This window comes from Gastrolobium bilobum, unplaced genomic scaffold, assembly GCF_033153095.1.
Source record: "Gastrolobium bilobum isolate Gb01-03AN ecotype WA unplaced genomic scaffold, APGP_CSIRO_Gbil_v1 utg30399, whole genome shotgun sequence".
In the NCBI taxonomy this organism is placed as follows: domain Eukaryota; kingdom Viridiplantae; phylum Streptophyta; class Magnoliopsida; order Fabales; family Fabaceae; genus Gastrolobium; species Gastrolobium bilobum.
In genome coordinates this window covers 26,687-43,316 of record NW_026899567.1, presented here as the reverse complement: position 1 = coordinate 43,316, position 16,630 = coordinate 26,687, and the positions used below count along the sequence as shown (strand labels likewise).

The window sequence follows — 16,630 nt, the reverse complement described above, 5'->3', positions numbered from 1 at the left end:
AAAAAAAGAGCATGATTTATGGAGGAAGAGGCGGTAAAAAGAGTAAAGATACAGCAGTTAAAGGATGACAAAAATGTTACAAGCTATATATCATCGATATCGACACGGGAAATGTGACACGATACGATACGACACTCTAACACATTAATTTTAAAAAATATTAGATTTTGACACGTTAAGACACGTTTTGATATTAAATAATATTTTAATTTATGTCGTGTATATTATATTTAATATTCAATAATTTAACAAAAAATAAATCTAAACTTATAATATTCATAAATTTTGCAAAGAAACATAAGATATCTTAAATATTTATATTAAATTTAATAAAATGGTAATCACAATCCAACGAATCTAATAGTTGGAACTAAAACTTTAACTCAACGCAATCTTTGAACTTTTTTTTTTAATTTTTATAACGCGTGTTGAAATATTAAAAGTATCGAAGTGTCCAAAAATATTAGAAAGTGTGAAACATGACACATCGGGAATTTCGAAACCTGCACGCTAGGTAGTGTTTGGTTGGGAGAAATTTTTTTTTACTAGGGAAATGTAATTGATAGGGAAATGGTTGGAAAGTAAGTTTGGTAGGAAAATGAAAAAAAAGTTGTTTGGTTGACCGAAATATTACCAGGAAAATTTATTTAAATATGCAAAATCTATGTTCGAGAGAAACTTTGCACATGTTTTTTCACTTCCCCAGTTATCTCAAAATACCACATCTCAAGTGGTATTCTGTAACAGTGAATTTCATCCACAAATCAACACTAAAGTCATTTTTCCATATATCTTATTTGTCTAGTATTTTTTGAAAAAATCTAAACCAAACGTGATATTTTCTAATATCCAGTTAGAGTTTCCATCAATTCCAAAATAAACCTTCAAGCAAACAGTAACCGGAAGTGCTTCGTCACGCATTTGATGTAAGAGCAAGAATCAGCCACATTACATTGACGTGTACGTTTCTGTTTCTGTTTCTATTTCTCACTTTTCTTTTCCTTTTTATATTTCTCTCCCATTCTCTTTCTCTTTCTGTGTTATTCATTCTATTCTATCCATAACTGGTAAGTAACATCACACACAGAGAGAAAATGCATTAAATAAATAAAAAAATAAATTAAAATCAACACAAAACAGATCCGAAACCTCTTTCTTCTCATCATCTCACTCTTCCAAACCCAACAATCCCAATAAGCTAAAGTTACCAAATTTTCACTTAATTTCTACTCATGTCTCGATTCTTCTCTACATGGAAGAAGAAGAAGCTGCACCTCAATCAAATACTACCAACTCTTTCTTCTTCTTCTGTTACTTCACATACCCACTTTAGTCTTTCACCCCGTTATCATATTCATAGCCACGCCAGCTTCAACCACAGGTTCAGCTTCTGCCTAATCTCCACCCACTTGAAGAACCACCTCCATGCCACCGTCCAGCAACGCCACAAGTGGGACCACCCGAATTACGGGACCCGCAATATCCGGGTCGACCCGAAATGCTGCCCATGTTGCAAAACTGCTTATGAGGGTGTGAATGTTTGCCCAAATTGCAAAACTTCTATCACCCCTTTTAATAGTAGTAGCATTGCGCCTCTCCAAGGTGGTACCTTTTTGAAGATTGGGAATGATGTTGTTCATCATGAATCTCCAAGGAGGATCGATGGTCATGGTGGTGGTGGTGGTGGTGGTGGCAATTATGGTGTTAAAGTGTCACTATGGAACACTCTGAGACCATATAATGGTGGTGGTGGTGGTGGCAATAATAATGGTGAGCCACCAGAGGATTGGCCTCCTGCATCTGTTCATACACCTCCAGGTCCACCATTTGCACCTGGGGTTAATGTTATTCGGGCTTCTGGACCCTCCTTGGAAGAGAATACTACTTCCTGGGGAGGTTCCAATTTGGGTAGGGATTTGCCAACTCCAAAGGAGATTTGCAAGGGTCTTGACAAGTTTGTTATTGGCCAAGATAGGGCCAAAAAGGTATCATCCCACTTTTTTGTGTTCAGTTTTATGTTTAATGCTTTGTTTGGTGTTCTAATGATGTTTTTTTTTTTAATACTTATACACCTTCCTTCCCTTATGTTGTATGAGCAGTTGCAATGATTTATCACTGCTCCTTTTATGGTTCACTTGGGATGCAAAATGGGGAGAGGAACAGAAATTATTTATGTTTATAACATATATGTATCATGTATAGATTTATTCTTGATTTTCATTGTTTTTATTTCCTTTCACTACCTTTTGTGATTCCTGAAAGAAAAAGGGGGGCTTCGAATTATCTTTTTATTAGTCAGGGTGAATGCATTGCTCTAACTTGTGGCCTTTGACAGTTATCCCATTGATGGATTATGTTTGTGTTGAAGGTGCTTTCCGTTGCTGTTTATAACCACTATAAAAGAATATACCATGCTTCTTTACAGAAAGGGTTAGTTCTTTCACTGTCCTTTTCATTTTCTTAATTCCTATTGCTTGGTGGAACCATTACTGATGCTGCATTGCTGCTGAGCTCCAGACCTTGCCCCCTTTATTAGTTTCTTCTGTGTGCACATATAATTTGTAAAATTTCAATCTCATTGTTTATTCTGTTATGGCCATTGTTTTCTATCGCGGAATTGGCGGATTTTAATACTAGGTCAGGGGAAGATACAGGAATTTCAGAAGGAGTAGATGATGATGATCATGTGGAGCTAGAAAAGAGTAATGTTCTCTTGATGGGTCCAACAGGTTCAGGTATGACATTCAATAACTACTTTTTTCTCACTCTTACTTATAAAACGAGAAATAATTGCGTCTACATTGTTTGTTCTTTTCTTATCTTTATCTGAAATTTTTACATGAGGCTATGCTAATCTAAGTTCTATCAAATAGGGAAGACATTGCTTGCAAAAACACTAGCTCGATTTGTGAATGTTCCGTTTGTCATTGCTGATGCAACAACCCTAACACAGGCAAGTATGTTTTCATTGATGAGGCAAAGTTAGAATTTGGCAGCGTAAGAGTTGAGCAAGATCAAGTTACATGATAATGATCTATCCAAATTCTTGTGCCAAAGATATGAGTTTTCATATTCTTGAGTAATAAGATATTATGCTAAATGGAATACAATTTTTTCTTCCAAATGAAAAATCTGGGATTTGAACAGTATTAATTATTTCTAATTTGGTTCCATGTCTGACTCGAGGTGTCACAGTCCTATCCTATGATAAAAGTTTTGTTGTTATTGATCTAAATGAGAAAACGTTTTAATGTGCAGGCTGGTTATGTTGGAGAAGATGTTGAATCAATATTGTATAAACTACTTGCGGTATGTAAATTATTCTGTGTTGTCTAAACAAACCATCAATTCTTTGTTTTCTAGGAATGTGCCTTTTTTGACTTTCTAATGACCTGGCAATTTTCATCTTTATTTTTTTGTTTTGTTTGTTGTGCTTACTTGTGTTGTTGATGATGAATGGAAGTTCTAAGGGTAGAGCTTTTCACAGTTAAGGAATTTTCACTGCTTTGGAAGCTTAGATAAAATTGTAAAAGACAACCCAATTCCCTTAGCACCTTATATGAGCTGAAGACAGGACATATTTAGCTTGTAGCTTCATTAATTTTTTCATTTCTTTGTGCTCATACAATGCTCCATTTCTTTTGACTTGTGTTTTCAAGTCAACTTAGAACAATGCTAACTGGTTGACATATTATTCTCAGTGAATGCTGTTGTTTAGTTTAGGTTTTATGTTTTAATACATGATCTAGGTTGCTTATCTCTTTTGATGTTTATTGTTGTCAATTTCTTCCATTGTTGGTATTTTATAAGGAGGAGCATTTGGTTCTTCAATTTGAGTAACAATATGTTACGAACCAGCAAATAAGAACAGAGAAAACATATAGAAGATAAAAGAAAAAGGAACAAATTTATTATCGGTGACAGAAACACAATCAGGGAAAAGGAGAGAATTTTCCTTCCAAGGGTTTCCCTTTCACAAAGGGTTGCCCCTTTCACAACAGAGCCTTTGCTCGGTTCTCCATTCTAAATTTCCTGAATACTTTCCTTGTACCTTGCTTTTGCTATTTAAGGCCGAACACCTATGACTAACTACCTATCCCCTGAATATGTTTTAACAGTAACTAACTAAACAAACATCGAACTATCTAACTAACTCTGACCATGTTCCCATTTATTCTTCTTCGTCCTATCACAATAAGAGATAATAAAATGAACAAGTTTTGCTTGTTCTTTAAAAATATCCTTTTATCCTGTTGGGAGCCCCAACCTTGTAGTTTTGATCCTTGAGCATGTCCGCCTTCTCCAATGTGCATGGCATTTACTGTCACTGGTGTTTATCGTGCTTTCTCCACATTTTTTAAAGAATAACCTTTACAATGAGGCCATATTTGTTTCAGGTCTGATTTGTGTAGTGGTATTCCCTATATTTCATGCTCTTCCTTGTTTCTATAGTTATCCTCCTTACATGATGGTCCTGTTTCCAGATTGTTGGTCATGGATTGTTCCAAATTTTACATGGGTTTTCCTTGTTTTTCTCTTCTTGATAAGTGATAATGTAAATGATAAACAAGGTACTATACATTGGTCTGACTTCCCAAATAGGAGAATTTGGAATGCCTCTTTCTTGTACAGCTGTATTGTCTACATTAGGAAAGTTGGTCCTGACATGGTATCAAAGCTTATGACCAAATGGTCAGGATTTCAATTCTTTCCACCCTAATTCTTCCAGATAAAAGTTGAACTTCAGCACATTGTAAAAATGAGCTGGGGCATTTGTCCATGATTTATTCCCAAAGGATTCTTCAATGAGGGCACTTGTTAGAGATATAATAAAGCCATTGATGTATTTTCATCTAAGAGTTTAAGTTTTAACAGGAGTTTGTCCGGGACAATACTCTCTTCCCTTACATTAGTGTTTTTAGAATCTGAGGCCCCTATGCTGTGTTGGTTACAGCTTTTGTTAGGTTCTGTGATACATTGTCAGATTAATACATGATCTAAGACAAAAACCCCACAAACTTTTGTTCCTTGATGTTTGTTCTAACACGTATGGTAGTTTAGATTTTAGAGACTCAGAGTTGGTCATTTCTTAAAAAATATTTAAGTTAATAAAATAAAACTTTTAAAATATAAAAAAAATAAAAGAAAGCCTCTCAACATTTCCTGCTCTTGTAGGTTTATTAACTTCTGTTGGAACTATCCCAATTTCTTGTATACACAGAATAAAATTGCAGAAAACAATCAAACAATATTTAAACAAATGAAACAGGCTCTGGCACGCACTAGGAGTGCCTGTACATGTCTGCAAAGCTAATGATAGTTTAACTTCTGCTCTTCATCAACTGTGTCAAAGGATTTTCCATTGTCTTTTTCAAGATGTGTTTCTATACAAATGGGTTTACTAAAGTATTTTGGGCATATAATACTGGTTCATTCATATTACATTTGCTTTGTTTTCAACCTCTATGATGTTTGGAGTAATTTTCTTATGAACCTCTACTTATGCATAATTTTAGATGTTTTCTTTCATATTTGTTTTTAGATTTTTCAGAAGATATCTCACGCTGATTCTAGTTCTACTTGCCATCTCATTGTTATGCTTTTTATTTATTTCATATAGGCAGCAGAGTTCAACGTTCAAGCTGCTCAACAAGGGATTGTTTATATTGATGAAGTGGACAAGATTACTAAGAAGGTTTTTGGCTAATTTAATTGGGTAACTTTATAGATGCAAATCCACTATAGCTTTTAACTGTTATATATTACAGGCTGAGAGCTTAAATATTAGCCGGGATGTTTCTGGCGAGGGTGTTCAGCAGGCATTATTAAAAATGCTGGAAGGAACTGTAAGTACTGTAATTCCAAAACGCAGTGATTGAGAATTGGTTTGTGAGTACTTTGTATTTGAACTAATGAAGTGCTATGTGAACCTATTTATACTCTACTTTTATCCCATTAATAGCCCTTAAAACATAAGAAGGTAATACCTTGTAGAATCTGCAACTGAATTTTTCATTATGATAAGCAATTTCTTCACATTGGCTCTCATAGGCCATAGCAATTCCATTTTGAGCTTCTATTCCATTATATACACAAGGTTGTTTAAAATAGTATTGGTGCATTAATGTTATTGTCAATTATATTAAGTCAAAACAGTCTATTCTTTTGCTTGGTTGGATCTGAGTGCTGCTCTTTACAGAGATTATTCAGTGAGAGGATGTTGGCATGCTTTATAATTATTGGGCTTTGGTGACTGAGTAGAATAGTTCAAACATAAAATAGTGGTTTGGAGGTGAGTTGACACAATATTATTGGTCTTTAGGGATTATGAAGAGAAAATAAGAATTTGTTCCTTCTGCACCTTGCAGTGGATTACTTTATGATGCAGAAGTAAATGACGGTGCTCTCACTGTTCCTTCTGCACAAGTAACGCAAGCAAACAATAATGCAGAGCCCCCTTTCCCTTGATTGTTTTCCAAAGAACATGATTTTAAAATTGAAACTGATGTCATGGCAAAGAACGTAACAAGGTGTTTTGTTTGATTTCGTTTTCAATTTAATTGTGGTTCCAACTTCCAAGATTCTAAACTCTTGAATGTGCTTTCTGAGGCCTTTCCGGACCATCTTTGTTTAATGTACACTCGATTGGATTTCTTTACACGCTAAGGTTTCAATGTTATTGCTCTCGTAATCAGGAGTAGATAAAATTTCTGTAACATTACCTGTTTGTTCATGGAACATTGTCATTTTTTTTAACAAATCCATCAATTATTTCTGCTAGTGCCATTATTACAATATCCTGGACTTGGAATGATTTCTTATTTTCTAGGTAGTAAATGTTCCTGAGAAAGGAGCAAGGAAGCACCCGCGGGGTGATAACATACAGGTATGATGTTTTGGAAAGTGTAACATCTTTTGTCATTCGTTCTCATGATTATACTTTGATATGATTAAAAAAATTTCTCACCTAGTACTTTCCTCTTGGGGGCTGTCTTAAATCTTGAACAACAACAACATGACCTTTATTCCAAACTAGTTGAGGCCAGTAGTTGATGAACCTATATTAAAGCAAGAACAGATAAAGGAATTGGGTTCTTTTCATAAAAGTAGCTCTTTTTTACGACTAGCTCGTTATGCCTGATGCAACCCTCCTTTATTTTGACTTGGGACAGCGTGTGTAAACACACATTGGCAAAGTTTCTTGAATCCTGAAATGCTTTAGAAATATGCATTTATTATTTTGATTAATGAATCTTTTCTAAAGACCATACAATTACCTAATTGGTTGATGAAAATTAATGAATAGACACATTAGAGGCTATAGGCGTTTGGACTGATAGAGGATAATTAGGAGGGAGAAAATGTAAGATGGATTGCTCCTTCATGAACTCTTTTATCACTTAGTAAGTATTTGTCAACATTTTGTCTATGTCAGTCATCTCCAATCATCACCTAGCGTAGTATGAATATAATTCTAGAACCACTTAGTCATTAATATCTTAAATAATCTTCCATCCATTTTTAATGACATGCAGATTGACACAAAGAATATTCTTTTTATATGTGGTGGAGCGTTTGTTGATCTTGAAAAAACCATTTCAGAGAGGTAAGGGGTGTTTTTTTTTTTTTTTTCTCCCAAAAGCTTTCTCAAGAAGTTGCAAAAGACGAATAATCAATTTGTTTTTTCTCAAAATAAGTTAATCCAAACATGAACCAAATGTTTTTGGCATTTCTTAGAAGAATATTTGTTGACAGATGTTCTGCATTTGCTTGGTTTCTGCCAGATTTTCATCAAATTTTTATTATTTTTGAAACAAACCAGACGGCAAGATTCTTCTATTGGTTTTGGAGCACCAGTCCGTGCCAATATGAGAACTGGTGGAGTAACAAATGCTGGAGTCACATCATCTTTACTTGAGTCGGTGAGAATTGACTCTAATTATCTGACTTGAAAGTTTTATTCTCCTTCCCATAAACTACGTTATGGATAGATACATCAAAGCTAATAAATCAATGTACAAAAATAAATAAATATAGCTAATAAATCATGCACTTTAGCTATTATGATACTTTGCACTTCCCCCACTTCTCCAGCTAATAAAAACAGAAGTTAGAGAATGATATTATCATAGCCGATAACCTTCCAAATGCTTCTAAAAGTTGTATTAGTAATTTTCAGGTGGAAAGTGCTGATCTTATTGCATATGGTCTCATACCAGAGTTTATAGGACGATTTCCAATTTTAATTAGCTTGTCAGCTCTAACTGAAGACCAACTTATGCAGGTATTCTTTCATTGTTATATCTTCTTTGATTTTATTTTATCCTTTCCAGATTTCTCTAACGTATTAGTGCTCCGAGGTGTAATTCTGCTTGTCTTGTTGTTATGACAATAATTCTGTTTTGTCACCATTGACACTTATCTATGTATAAAGCCAATTCTAAAGGCAATTAAACCTCTATGAATATCTCTTATGGTATCAATAATTTTTTAACATCATATATTATATATTTTAAAAAGCTAAATGTGGATGTGGCCATTGCTTTTTGGATTTAATAAATGATATAAAGAATGATAAATGGCCGTCTGGCATGAGCAAACAATTGGTTCATATTTAGTTTATGGAATGGCAAAGGAACAAGAAATTTGGATTAGGATACAGCGATCCTAGAATGGATTCTGTAACTTAGGGTTATTGATTTTGTTATGATTTCTTTCTATGTACAAAAGGAGGATGTGAGCTTCTTTCAACTGGGCCTATAATTTGTCGTCCATCTATATATATATATATATATATATATATATATATATATATATTTTAATGAATAAGAAAGAAGTGTGGTTGGCATTGTGGATATCATCTGATGTATTTTAGATATGCTGCTTGCATGAGTGTATGTATTAGTTTAGAATTCTGATTTTCTGTCATGTGGAATACTTAATTTTAAATGAAAATGGGCAAGCCTCTTATAGAAAAGAGTTTAATTTCTAAATTTTGCTCTGATATCTGGTCATATGACTATTGAAATGTTGGTTTTACAGGTCCTCACAGAACCAAAAAATGCTCTTGCTAAGCAGTACAAAAAATTATTTAGCATGAATGATGTAAGCAGTTTCTCTCTCTCGCTCTCTCATATCTGATTGTGTGAGTGTCTCCATGCCCGAATTGTTGTGGTGTGAAAACCCGAACCCATGTTATCACTATATCCAGATCATCCCTGGTCAACTTAATTTGGCATTTGTAGATGCAAATCATTCAAACTTTAATTTGGTTGAAGTGATTTATTGACTGGCTGTCTGTGTAGACCTAATCTAATAATGATTCAGACTTAATATATCTTTTCTTTCAAATTATATAATTAATTACTTAGTTTCCCTCTCTTTATTTTCTCATGACACCTACCAACTAAAATTTTCTTCCTTCCCTTCATTTTTCTAACTTTTTCTTCTTACTTTGTTTCTCTGATGTTGACTGTAGCTTTTGAGTCATTGCATGGTGATACTTTTTACCATTCTGCATTGAAACACGACTTACAAATCTTCTCAAAACCTACCTTGGGTGATTTAGTTTTTTATGATTTTTGGCACCATTTGGTTATACACTTCTGGGTTTAATGATATATATCTTCTCAGAAGTGTACTATATATCATTAAACTAATTTAATAATACTATATAATTCAAAACTGTTCAGCTAGTTTCAGCCTCTTGTGTAACATCATTCCATGTTTCTTGTGCTACCCCTTCTATACTTCCTCCAATCTCAGTTATCTGAGTGTGTTTAATATTTATTACGGGTGCAAGTGATGGGGAGTGTGGGCAGTAACGGAGGACTACTTGTCTGAAATTTTACCCCTACTACTCTTTAGGTGAAGCTACACTTCACAGAGAAAGCTCTGAGACTGATTTCAAAGAAAGCAATGGCCAAAAATACTGGTGCTAGGGGTTTAAGAGCCTTACTGGAATGCGTTTTAACTGAAGCCATGTTTGAGGTATGGATAAGTCTTTTTACTATCTTCAAGTATCTATGACTATCCATTGGTCTCTTTGATTTTCTACTGATACATCAAATGCTTCTATGCACCAGATTCCAGATGTTAAGGCAGGAAATGAACTGATTGATGCAGTTGTTGTCGATGAGGAGTCCGTAGGATCATTAAATGCCCTAGGGTGTGGAGGAAAAATTCTTCATGGAGATGGCGCTTTGGAGCGGTACCTAGCTAAGATGGAGGATTCAGTGGTATGATAATTCATCTGAAAGCATGCTGGTTAATGCTTTAGATTTATTTTTCTGTTCTGGATGCTTGTCCAAGTTACATTGTGAAAACCCTGCTAATAAAGTATTTCATAATGGAAATGGTTTCATTCATTTGCAGCAGTTGTGAGCTATCAGAATGTGGTAATTGTTTTAACCCAATTTGTTTCATGCATTGTAGATTAACGGTGACGTAGCTGAATCAGACTTACAAGAGGGGGAACCAGAGATTTCATCAAGAGCCATGAGCATGTAATATTATATTTACTGTACTCAAGGTGTATAACTTATCATTGTCATTGTTATTTGTAAAAATCACATTCATAATTTGCTGTAATTATCCCTTGTATAACAGCATAGCTTCTCATTTAAGTTCATCGGGTAGGAAGGAAGTAGAAAAATGAAAGATGTAGCGTTGCTAATTTAGGCAGCACATCATACAAATTTTCAATTGGTTTTGAGGAAGGTCGAACTTTAGACAATTTTCTTTTGTTTCGCTGCCACACTGAGAATAAGGGAATCATTGATCAATATCTGAAAGCACTGACTGATAATGCCATATCATTATCCCCTCCCTCTTCTTTATTTGGTTTTACAGAGTACAGAAAACAACCCATAAAGATGAAAGAGAATTGAAAATGAAATTACCCATTCAAGTGTGAATATTCTGTACAATGGTGTCAATACATATAGTGAAAACAGAATAGTTATATCGAAATCTGATGTGGCAAAACAGAATAAAAACCAAAAAATAAAAATAATATAACTTAATAAAATATAGGCTAATACTCCCCGTTGAGATGAAGTGTGAATATTTAGAACACCCATATTGGATAGTAGCAAGGAAAAGAGCGAGGAATGCAGAGCTTTGGTAAGCAAATCAGCCAAATGGTGATTGGAGGAGACAGGGAAAGTGTGAATATGTCCCTTGGTAATATGCTCGTGAATAAGATGACAATTAATTTCAATGTTTGGTGCGCTCATGAAACACTGGATTAGTTGCAATATTGAGAGCAGCCTGGTTGTCACAGAAAAGATGTGTAGGAGCAGCATGTTCAATGTGAAGATCACGTAGCAATGAAAAAAGCCATAAAATTTCACAAGTAACATTGGCCATGGATCGGTATTCAGCTTTAGCAGAGGAGCGGGAAATGGTTTGTTGCTTTTTTGATTTCCAGGAGATTAGAGAATTTCCAATAAACACAACAAAACCTGAAACAAACCGCCTTGTATCCGGGCAAGAAGCCTAATCTAAATAAGAGAAGGCATTCAATTGAATTGAAGTAGAGGAGAAGAAAACCCTTTGACCAACAGATGATTTTATATATGTCAAAACACAATAGGCTGCCTGGAAATGAGGAAGCTTAGGAGCAGATAGAAATCGACTCAAATAGTTAATAGCAAAACACAAATCAAGGCGAGTGATAGTCAAATATAAAAGTCTGCCAATAAGTCTTCTATGGATAGTAGGTTCTTCTAAGGGCTCTCCTTCATGCAAAGAAAGCTTCAAATTTGGCTTATTGGCAGGACTGTATACTCACTGTGGTATATCTTATTAATAGAACTCTGATAAGAATCTTGGGATGCACCACCCCAAAAGCTAGTTCAAAGTATGAGAGTGCTTATGGCCTTATAAACCCCACATTAGTTTCTCATACAACCAATGTGAGACTTCAAGTTCCATACCTTGCAAATGAGTCCTAACATTCCACCACGCTCCGTAGGCCCGTCCCGTCGCCCACGCGGGCTAGCCTTGCACTAGTCTTTTACTAGTCTTGGGCGAACACTGCAATGCCGACGTCAGCACCTGCGTCGCCTGATTGCAATCGGGAGACATAGTGGAAGACTCTGATAACATTTGATAAGAGCCTTGGGATGCACCACCCCAAAAGTTAATAAACCCTACATTAGATGCCCATACAACCAATGTGGGAATCCAAGTCTCATACCTTACAAATGGGTCCTAACAAACTCCCTCCCCTGTTTTATCTCATCAAATACCCTTTTCCTTCTTGTGTTATAAATCTCCCTCTTACCTCACACTTGCATGTTTTTGGATGCCTATGATATAGTTCCACCCTTTCTAGGTCTAGACACAAGTTCGCATCTCGTGCTATCCCTGCTGTCTTCCTTGGTTATCCCCCAGGTTATAAAGGTTACAAGCTTTTAGATCTTCAGTCCAATTGTGTTTTTATATATAGATGTTGTTTTCTTTGAATCAATCTTTCCTTTTGCTTCCTCTTGTCCTCCTTCCACTCTTCTTCCTCCTTTCCCAATTTTTTCTCCTTCCCTTACTTTTCTTTCTCCCACAGTAACCCCTCCTTCCTTACGGCCTCGGAGACCTCGCTAGCCTTTTCCTCATCTTAAAGACTATGAATGCACTACATCAACCACCCATCCTTTTAAATTATGAGTGCTCTGATACCATTTTACAGAGTAGAGAAAACAACCCATAAAGATGAAAGAGAATTGAAAATGAAATTATCCATTCAAGTGTGAATATTCTGTACAATGGTGTCATACATATAGTGAAAACAGAAAAGTTGTTATAATGAAATCTGGTGTGACAAAAGAGAATAAAAACCAAAAAATAAAAGTAATACAATTTGATAAAATATATGCTAATATTTTATATGCTAATATTTGGTACAAGTTAATGTGTTAACAAATCAATCTAAATGAGTTGACTAACTTAAATGGGTTATGAAAAGTTCAGCCGTTTGTATATCCAAGATTTGATAAGCGCAGGATTGAGGTTCGGGATCCCATACTAACAGAAAAAAGGGTTTTTGAACAAAGAAATGTGAAATTCAAAAAAATTCACATGTTTAGTTCGTTGACCAAATATTTTACCGGACTAATACAAAAAAATATGTTTTAGGTGACTACGCATTTAGTCGCTTCTGACGCATGCGTGTTTCTAACTGTGATGCGACTATGTCGCGAAACGCGTGCCTGAACATGATGCGTCTTGGTATTGTACTATCAGATTTGTCAGAAACGCGTACCTAGTACAGATGTGTTCAGACGCGCACCAGGTACAAACATGTTCAGTTTTGTCAAAAAATGTGCACTTGGTACAGACGTGTTCAAACACGTACATGGTACAGATCTATTCAGATTTGTCAGAAATGAGCATGCATGTGTCAGGTGCGCGACTAAACGCGTAGCCATCTGAAACATGTCTTTCTACATTAGTCCGATAATGTAACACCCCGTTCTAGAACCGGTTTGTTAACATCGCATTATGATATTAAGCGCAGTTACAATCACATGGGTTCAATTAAAATCCGGTTAAATTTTTCATTTTAAAACATGCCGAATTTATAATGCCCAATTGCGTGATCATAACCATATTACTTTGCGGAATCAGATAAACCAAGCTTAACATCATGTTCTTATTCCATTTTTAAACCATTAATTTACTTCTTATTTATTTCCCAACTTCTAACATATTGTAGATCTCTTCGTTAGCTACGCGTGGTTTCAAACCGCTCCTCATTTGGAGCTCTGTAGCTCAAGTTATGACAATTTTACTAACTCAGGTGTATGCTGAAAAACTACGCGGGCAGGACGCTTAAGCGCGCTCCAGGGAGCTTAAGCGCCAACAGACAGAGGGAATTTACATTTTTTAGCCACCAAGGGCGCTTAAGCGCGCTCCAGGGCGCTTAAGCGCTCTACCTGGGCGCTTAAGCCCCCATTTTGGGCGTTAAAGCCCCAGGAGGCAGAAAGCTTTTGGTCTTCACAGGTGCATCAGGGCGCTTAAGCCCCCTCATGGGCGCTTAAGCCCCCTGAGCAGGCTTAAGCCTCCATTTGCAGGCTTAAGCCCCCTCTTCTGGGCAATTTCCTATACTCATATTTTTCATGTATCTTTCTTGAGGAATCAATCCTACACATTTTACAACCTATTTAACAAGCTTGCGATATCCCTATATCATTGCTTAACTCTCATCCTCTCATCATTGATTTAACGGAAATTGGGCAGCATAACCTTTGTTTTCTCAACGTTTCCCAATCTAACAGCTTAGCTCCTAATAGACAATTCAGCTCAACATTTCCAATATTCATCATGCATTCATAACCTTGAAGTAAATAACATTACACAAGTTTAATTACATAACGGGGAACTTAGCTACAAAAGGCTATGACCATCCCTTGGCTCTCATCAACAAAAGAGATATCTAATGGCATGATCATAGGCTAAGTCCATCAAATATAACGAGATATACATACGTCAATGCTATCAATGATCAATCCTATACATGTAAATCTACAAAATAACATGTATGATCTCAAAACATCATCTTCTTCATGCATGATCTACTGCAAATAAGGCCACTTGCCATCAGAGGCTCCTGCAGCTTCCTTACCTGAAAGGGGGTCCCCATAACACGGGATGAGATATACGAATATATCACAGTAAACCAGAGGTCCTTGGAGATCACTCCACCCTAAGGTTCACTTTCGATGTACACATAATCATAATAGCTTAACACATTCTTATCAGCAAGCATCACATGGACTTCCAAGAGAGATCCACTAAGGGCTGTTTCTCTTAGGCTCTTACCACATGGAGATCCACATAGGGCTGTTTACAAGGGAAGTCCTTTCCTCAATCTAGGAACCTCCAAGAGGGATCCACATAGGGCTGTTCCTCTTAGGCTCTAACCACATGGAGATCCACATAGGGCTGTTTCCAAGGGAAGTTCCTACCAATTATCCTCATCATAATACCATCACTCATAACCTCAATCACAATCCTCAACCCTTACCTCATTCATTATTGCTACTTCTATAACCATTCCTCGATTACTCTTAAACAATCAAACATCAACCAATAATCATCAATCAATCATAACATGTATCAATGCATGAGCATACAATTACTATCATAATTACATATCATATCTCATAAACCATTTCTCCTCAATGGAGTATGGTGGAACACTCAATGGGATCAACCCCAAGGTCCAAAGGTTTACCTTGCTCTTGAGCTTTCCTCAATTGCACACAACCCCAAGGGTTGGTCACCCCACTTGGTCCTCTTGCCTCAATCCTATCAACACAAGGAATACAATCAAACAATGCTAACAATGCAAGGAAATCCATAGTTCCAAGCCTAGATTTCTCCAAACATCAAAGCATACTAAAATAACACTATAAACTCATTTCTACCGATTAAATGTCATTCCTAGCATTTTTCATAATATACTCTAAGCCTCATTCTTCCTTGAACATAGCCAATCTACTCAACATTTCATAAAAACCCTAAAACACTATTCATTAACCCTAAACTCATGCAAATCTCCAAGAATCATGTGAAAGAGAGTGAAAACTTACCACCAATGATCACACAATAGAGGAATGAGTGTTCCTTAAGCTTCCATGGAGGTAGAAACTCCCAAAACTCCAAAATCTCCCAAAGGGCCGAATTTTTGAGAGGCAATATCCCTCTACACAATGCTCCCCACTCAGAACTAAGCTTGGATTATGAAAGAGGGCGAGATTCTAAGCGATTTAGGCGTTTGAATCACTCAAAACGGTCAAGGTTTCCTCCCTCCTCTCTTTCTTCTTCTCCCTCCCTTTCTTCTTCTTCTTCTCTGTTTGCTCGACGGGTTGGGTGGGAAAATGGGACTCTTTTAGTAGCTTTGGTCACTTAACTTAGGTTAAGTGGCTTATGTGGGTATTGGTTCATCTATCTATTCAACTTCATTAATTACCAAACTTTACCCAAAAGTCTGGAATATTATTCTAGGAATATTACTATTTTTATTTTTATATTTTGGGCACTTTTGCCTGTACCCATTTATACCCCTTAATTTTCAATGAGTACACTTTTTTAACTCCAAGTGACTCAGATTCATTTAATTAAGCCTTATACTTAATTTTACTCACTAAAACATGCTTGATTATTTAATTAAAATTAATCAATTAAATGCTTAAGTTTGGGGTATTATAGATAAAACATTTGGGTAACGAATTAAACAAGTTAATTTTTTTAAAATTCGCATTTTTTTGGGTCAAAAACCCAGAAAAAAAAATGAACTTAAAAATCTTGACAATGTTGTACGACATTCTGAGCAGCACACTTCTGTGCTTAAGTTTTTATTATATAGTATTATTAAATTGGTTTAATGATATAGATTCAATTTTTGTTATATATTATGTTTTAATTGGATTAGTATATAACTTAGAGAGTAGGTAACAATTTTTTTTCGTTTCTGGAGGTTAGAATTACAAGGACTCAATACGCAAATAAACAACAAAAATAAGTTGGTTATTATTCTTAAGCAGAAATAACACTTAGAAGTTTTTGCATGAAAGACTTATAAAAGGAAACTATCAAATGAGAGTGAATGAAGAGTCCAATTAAATTT

At 35.6% G+C, this 16,630-nt stretch overlaps 1 protein-coding gene and 1 long non-coding RNA gene across 6 annotated transcripts; one reads left to right on the top strand and one right to left on the bottom strand.

The window, feature by feature from the left end:
• Window positions 1-1,048: 1,048 nt before the first annotated feature.
• Window positions 1,049-10,776, top strand: LOC133291583 (CLP protease regulatory subunit CLPX3, mitochondrial-like). 5 transcript variants are annotated; one of them, XM_061489856.1, is made up of 15 exons: window positions 1,049-1,985; window positions 2,369-2,430; window positions 2,638-2,735; window positions 2,874-2,953; window positions 3,259-3,309; window positions 5,621-5,695; window positions 5,769-5,846; window positions 6,830-6,886; window positions 7,536-7,606; window positions 7,823-7,922; window positions 8,180-8,284; window positions 9,043-9,105; window positions 9,868-9,990; window positions 10,086-10,235; window positions 10,435-10,776. In XM_061489856.1, the coding sequence occupies exons 1-15, from the start codon at window positions 1,233-1,235 to the stop codon at window positions 10,507-10,509; spliced, it is 1,941 nt and encodes a 646-aa protein (XP_061345840.1). In that variant the 5' UTR covers window positions 1,049-1,232; the 3' UTR covers window positions 10,510-10,776. The 5 variants fall into 5 exon arrangements, with proteins under 5 accessions (XP_061345840.1, XP_061345839.1, XP_061345841.1 ...); XM_061489855.1 differs by having other exon boundaries at window positions 10,086-10,238; XM_061489857.1 differs by having other exon boundaries at window positions 1,894-1,985; window positions 2,336-2,430; window positions 10,086-10,238.
• Window positions 10,777-14,379: 3,603 nt separating this feature from the next.
• Window positions 14,380-15,853, bottom strand: LOC133291588 (uncharacterized). The gene is made up of 3 exons (XR_009748816.1): window positions 15,594-15,853; window positions 15,236-15,309; window positions 14,380-14,623 (listed from the first exon to the last, which is right to left on the bottom strand). It is a non-coding gene; the product is annotated as an uncharacterized LOC133291588 (long non-coding RNA).
• Window positions 15,854-16,630: the final 777 nt, after the last annotated feature.

Excerpts from the sequence above, each read along its gene's own strand:
- LOC133291583 (XM_061489855.1), top strand. The coding sequence starts at position 1,233 with ATGTCTCGATTCTTCTCTACATGGAAGAAGAAGAAGCTGCACCTCAAT. Across the intron at positions 6,887-7,535 it reads CGCGGGGTGATAACATACAG|ATTGACACAAAGAATATTCT; the intron begins GTATGATGTTTT and ends AATGACATGCAG. Across the intron at positions 7,607-7,822 it reads GAAAAAACCATTTCAGAGAG|ACGGCAAGATTCTTCTATTG; the intron begins GTAAGGGGTGTT and ends GAAACAAACCAG.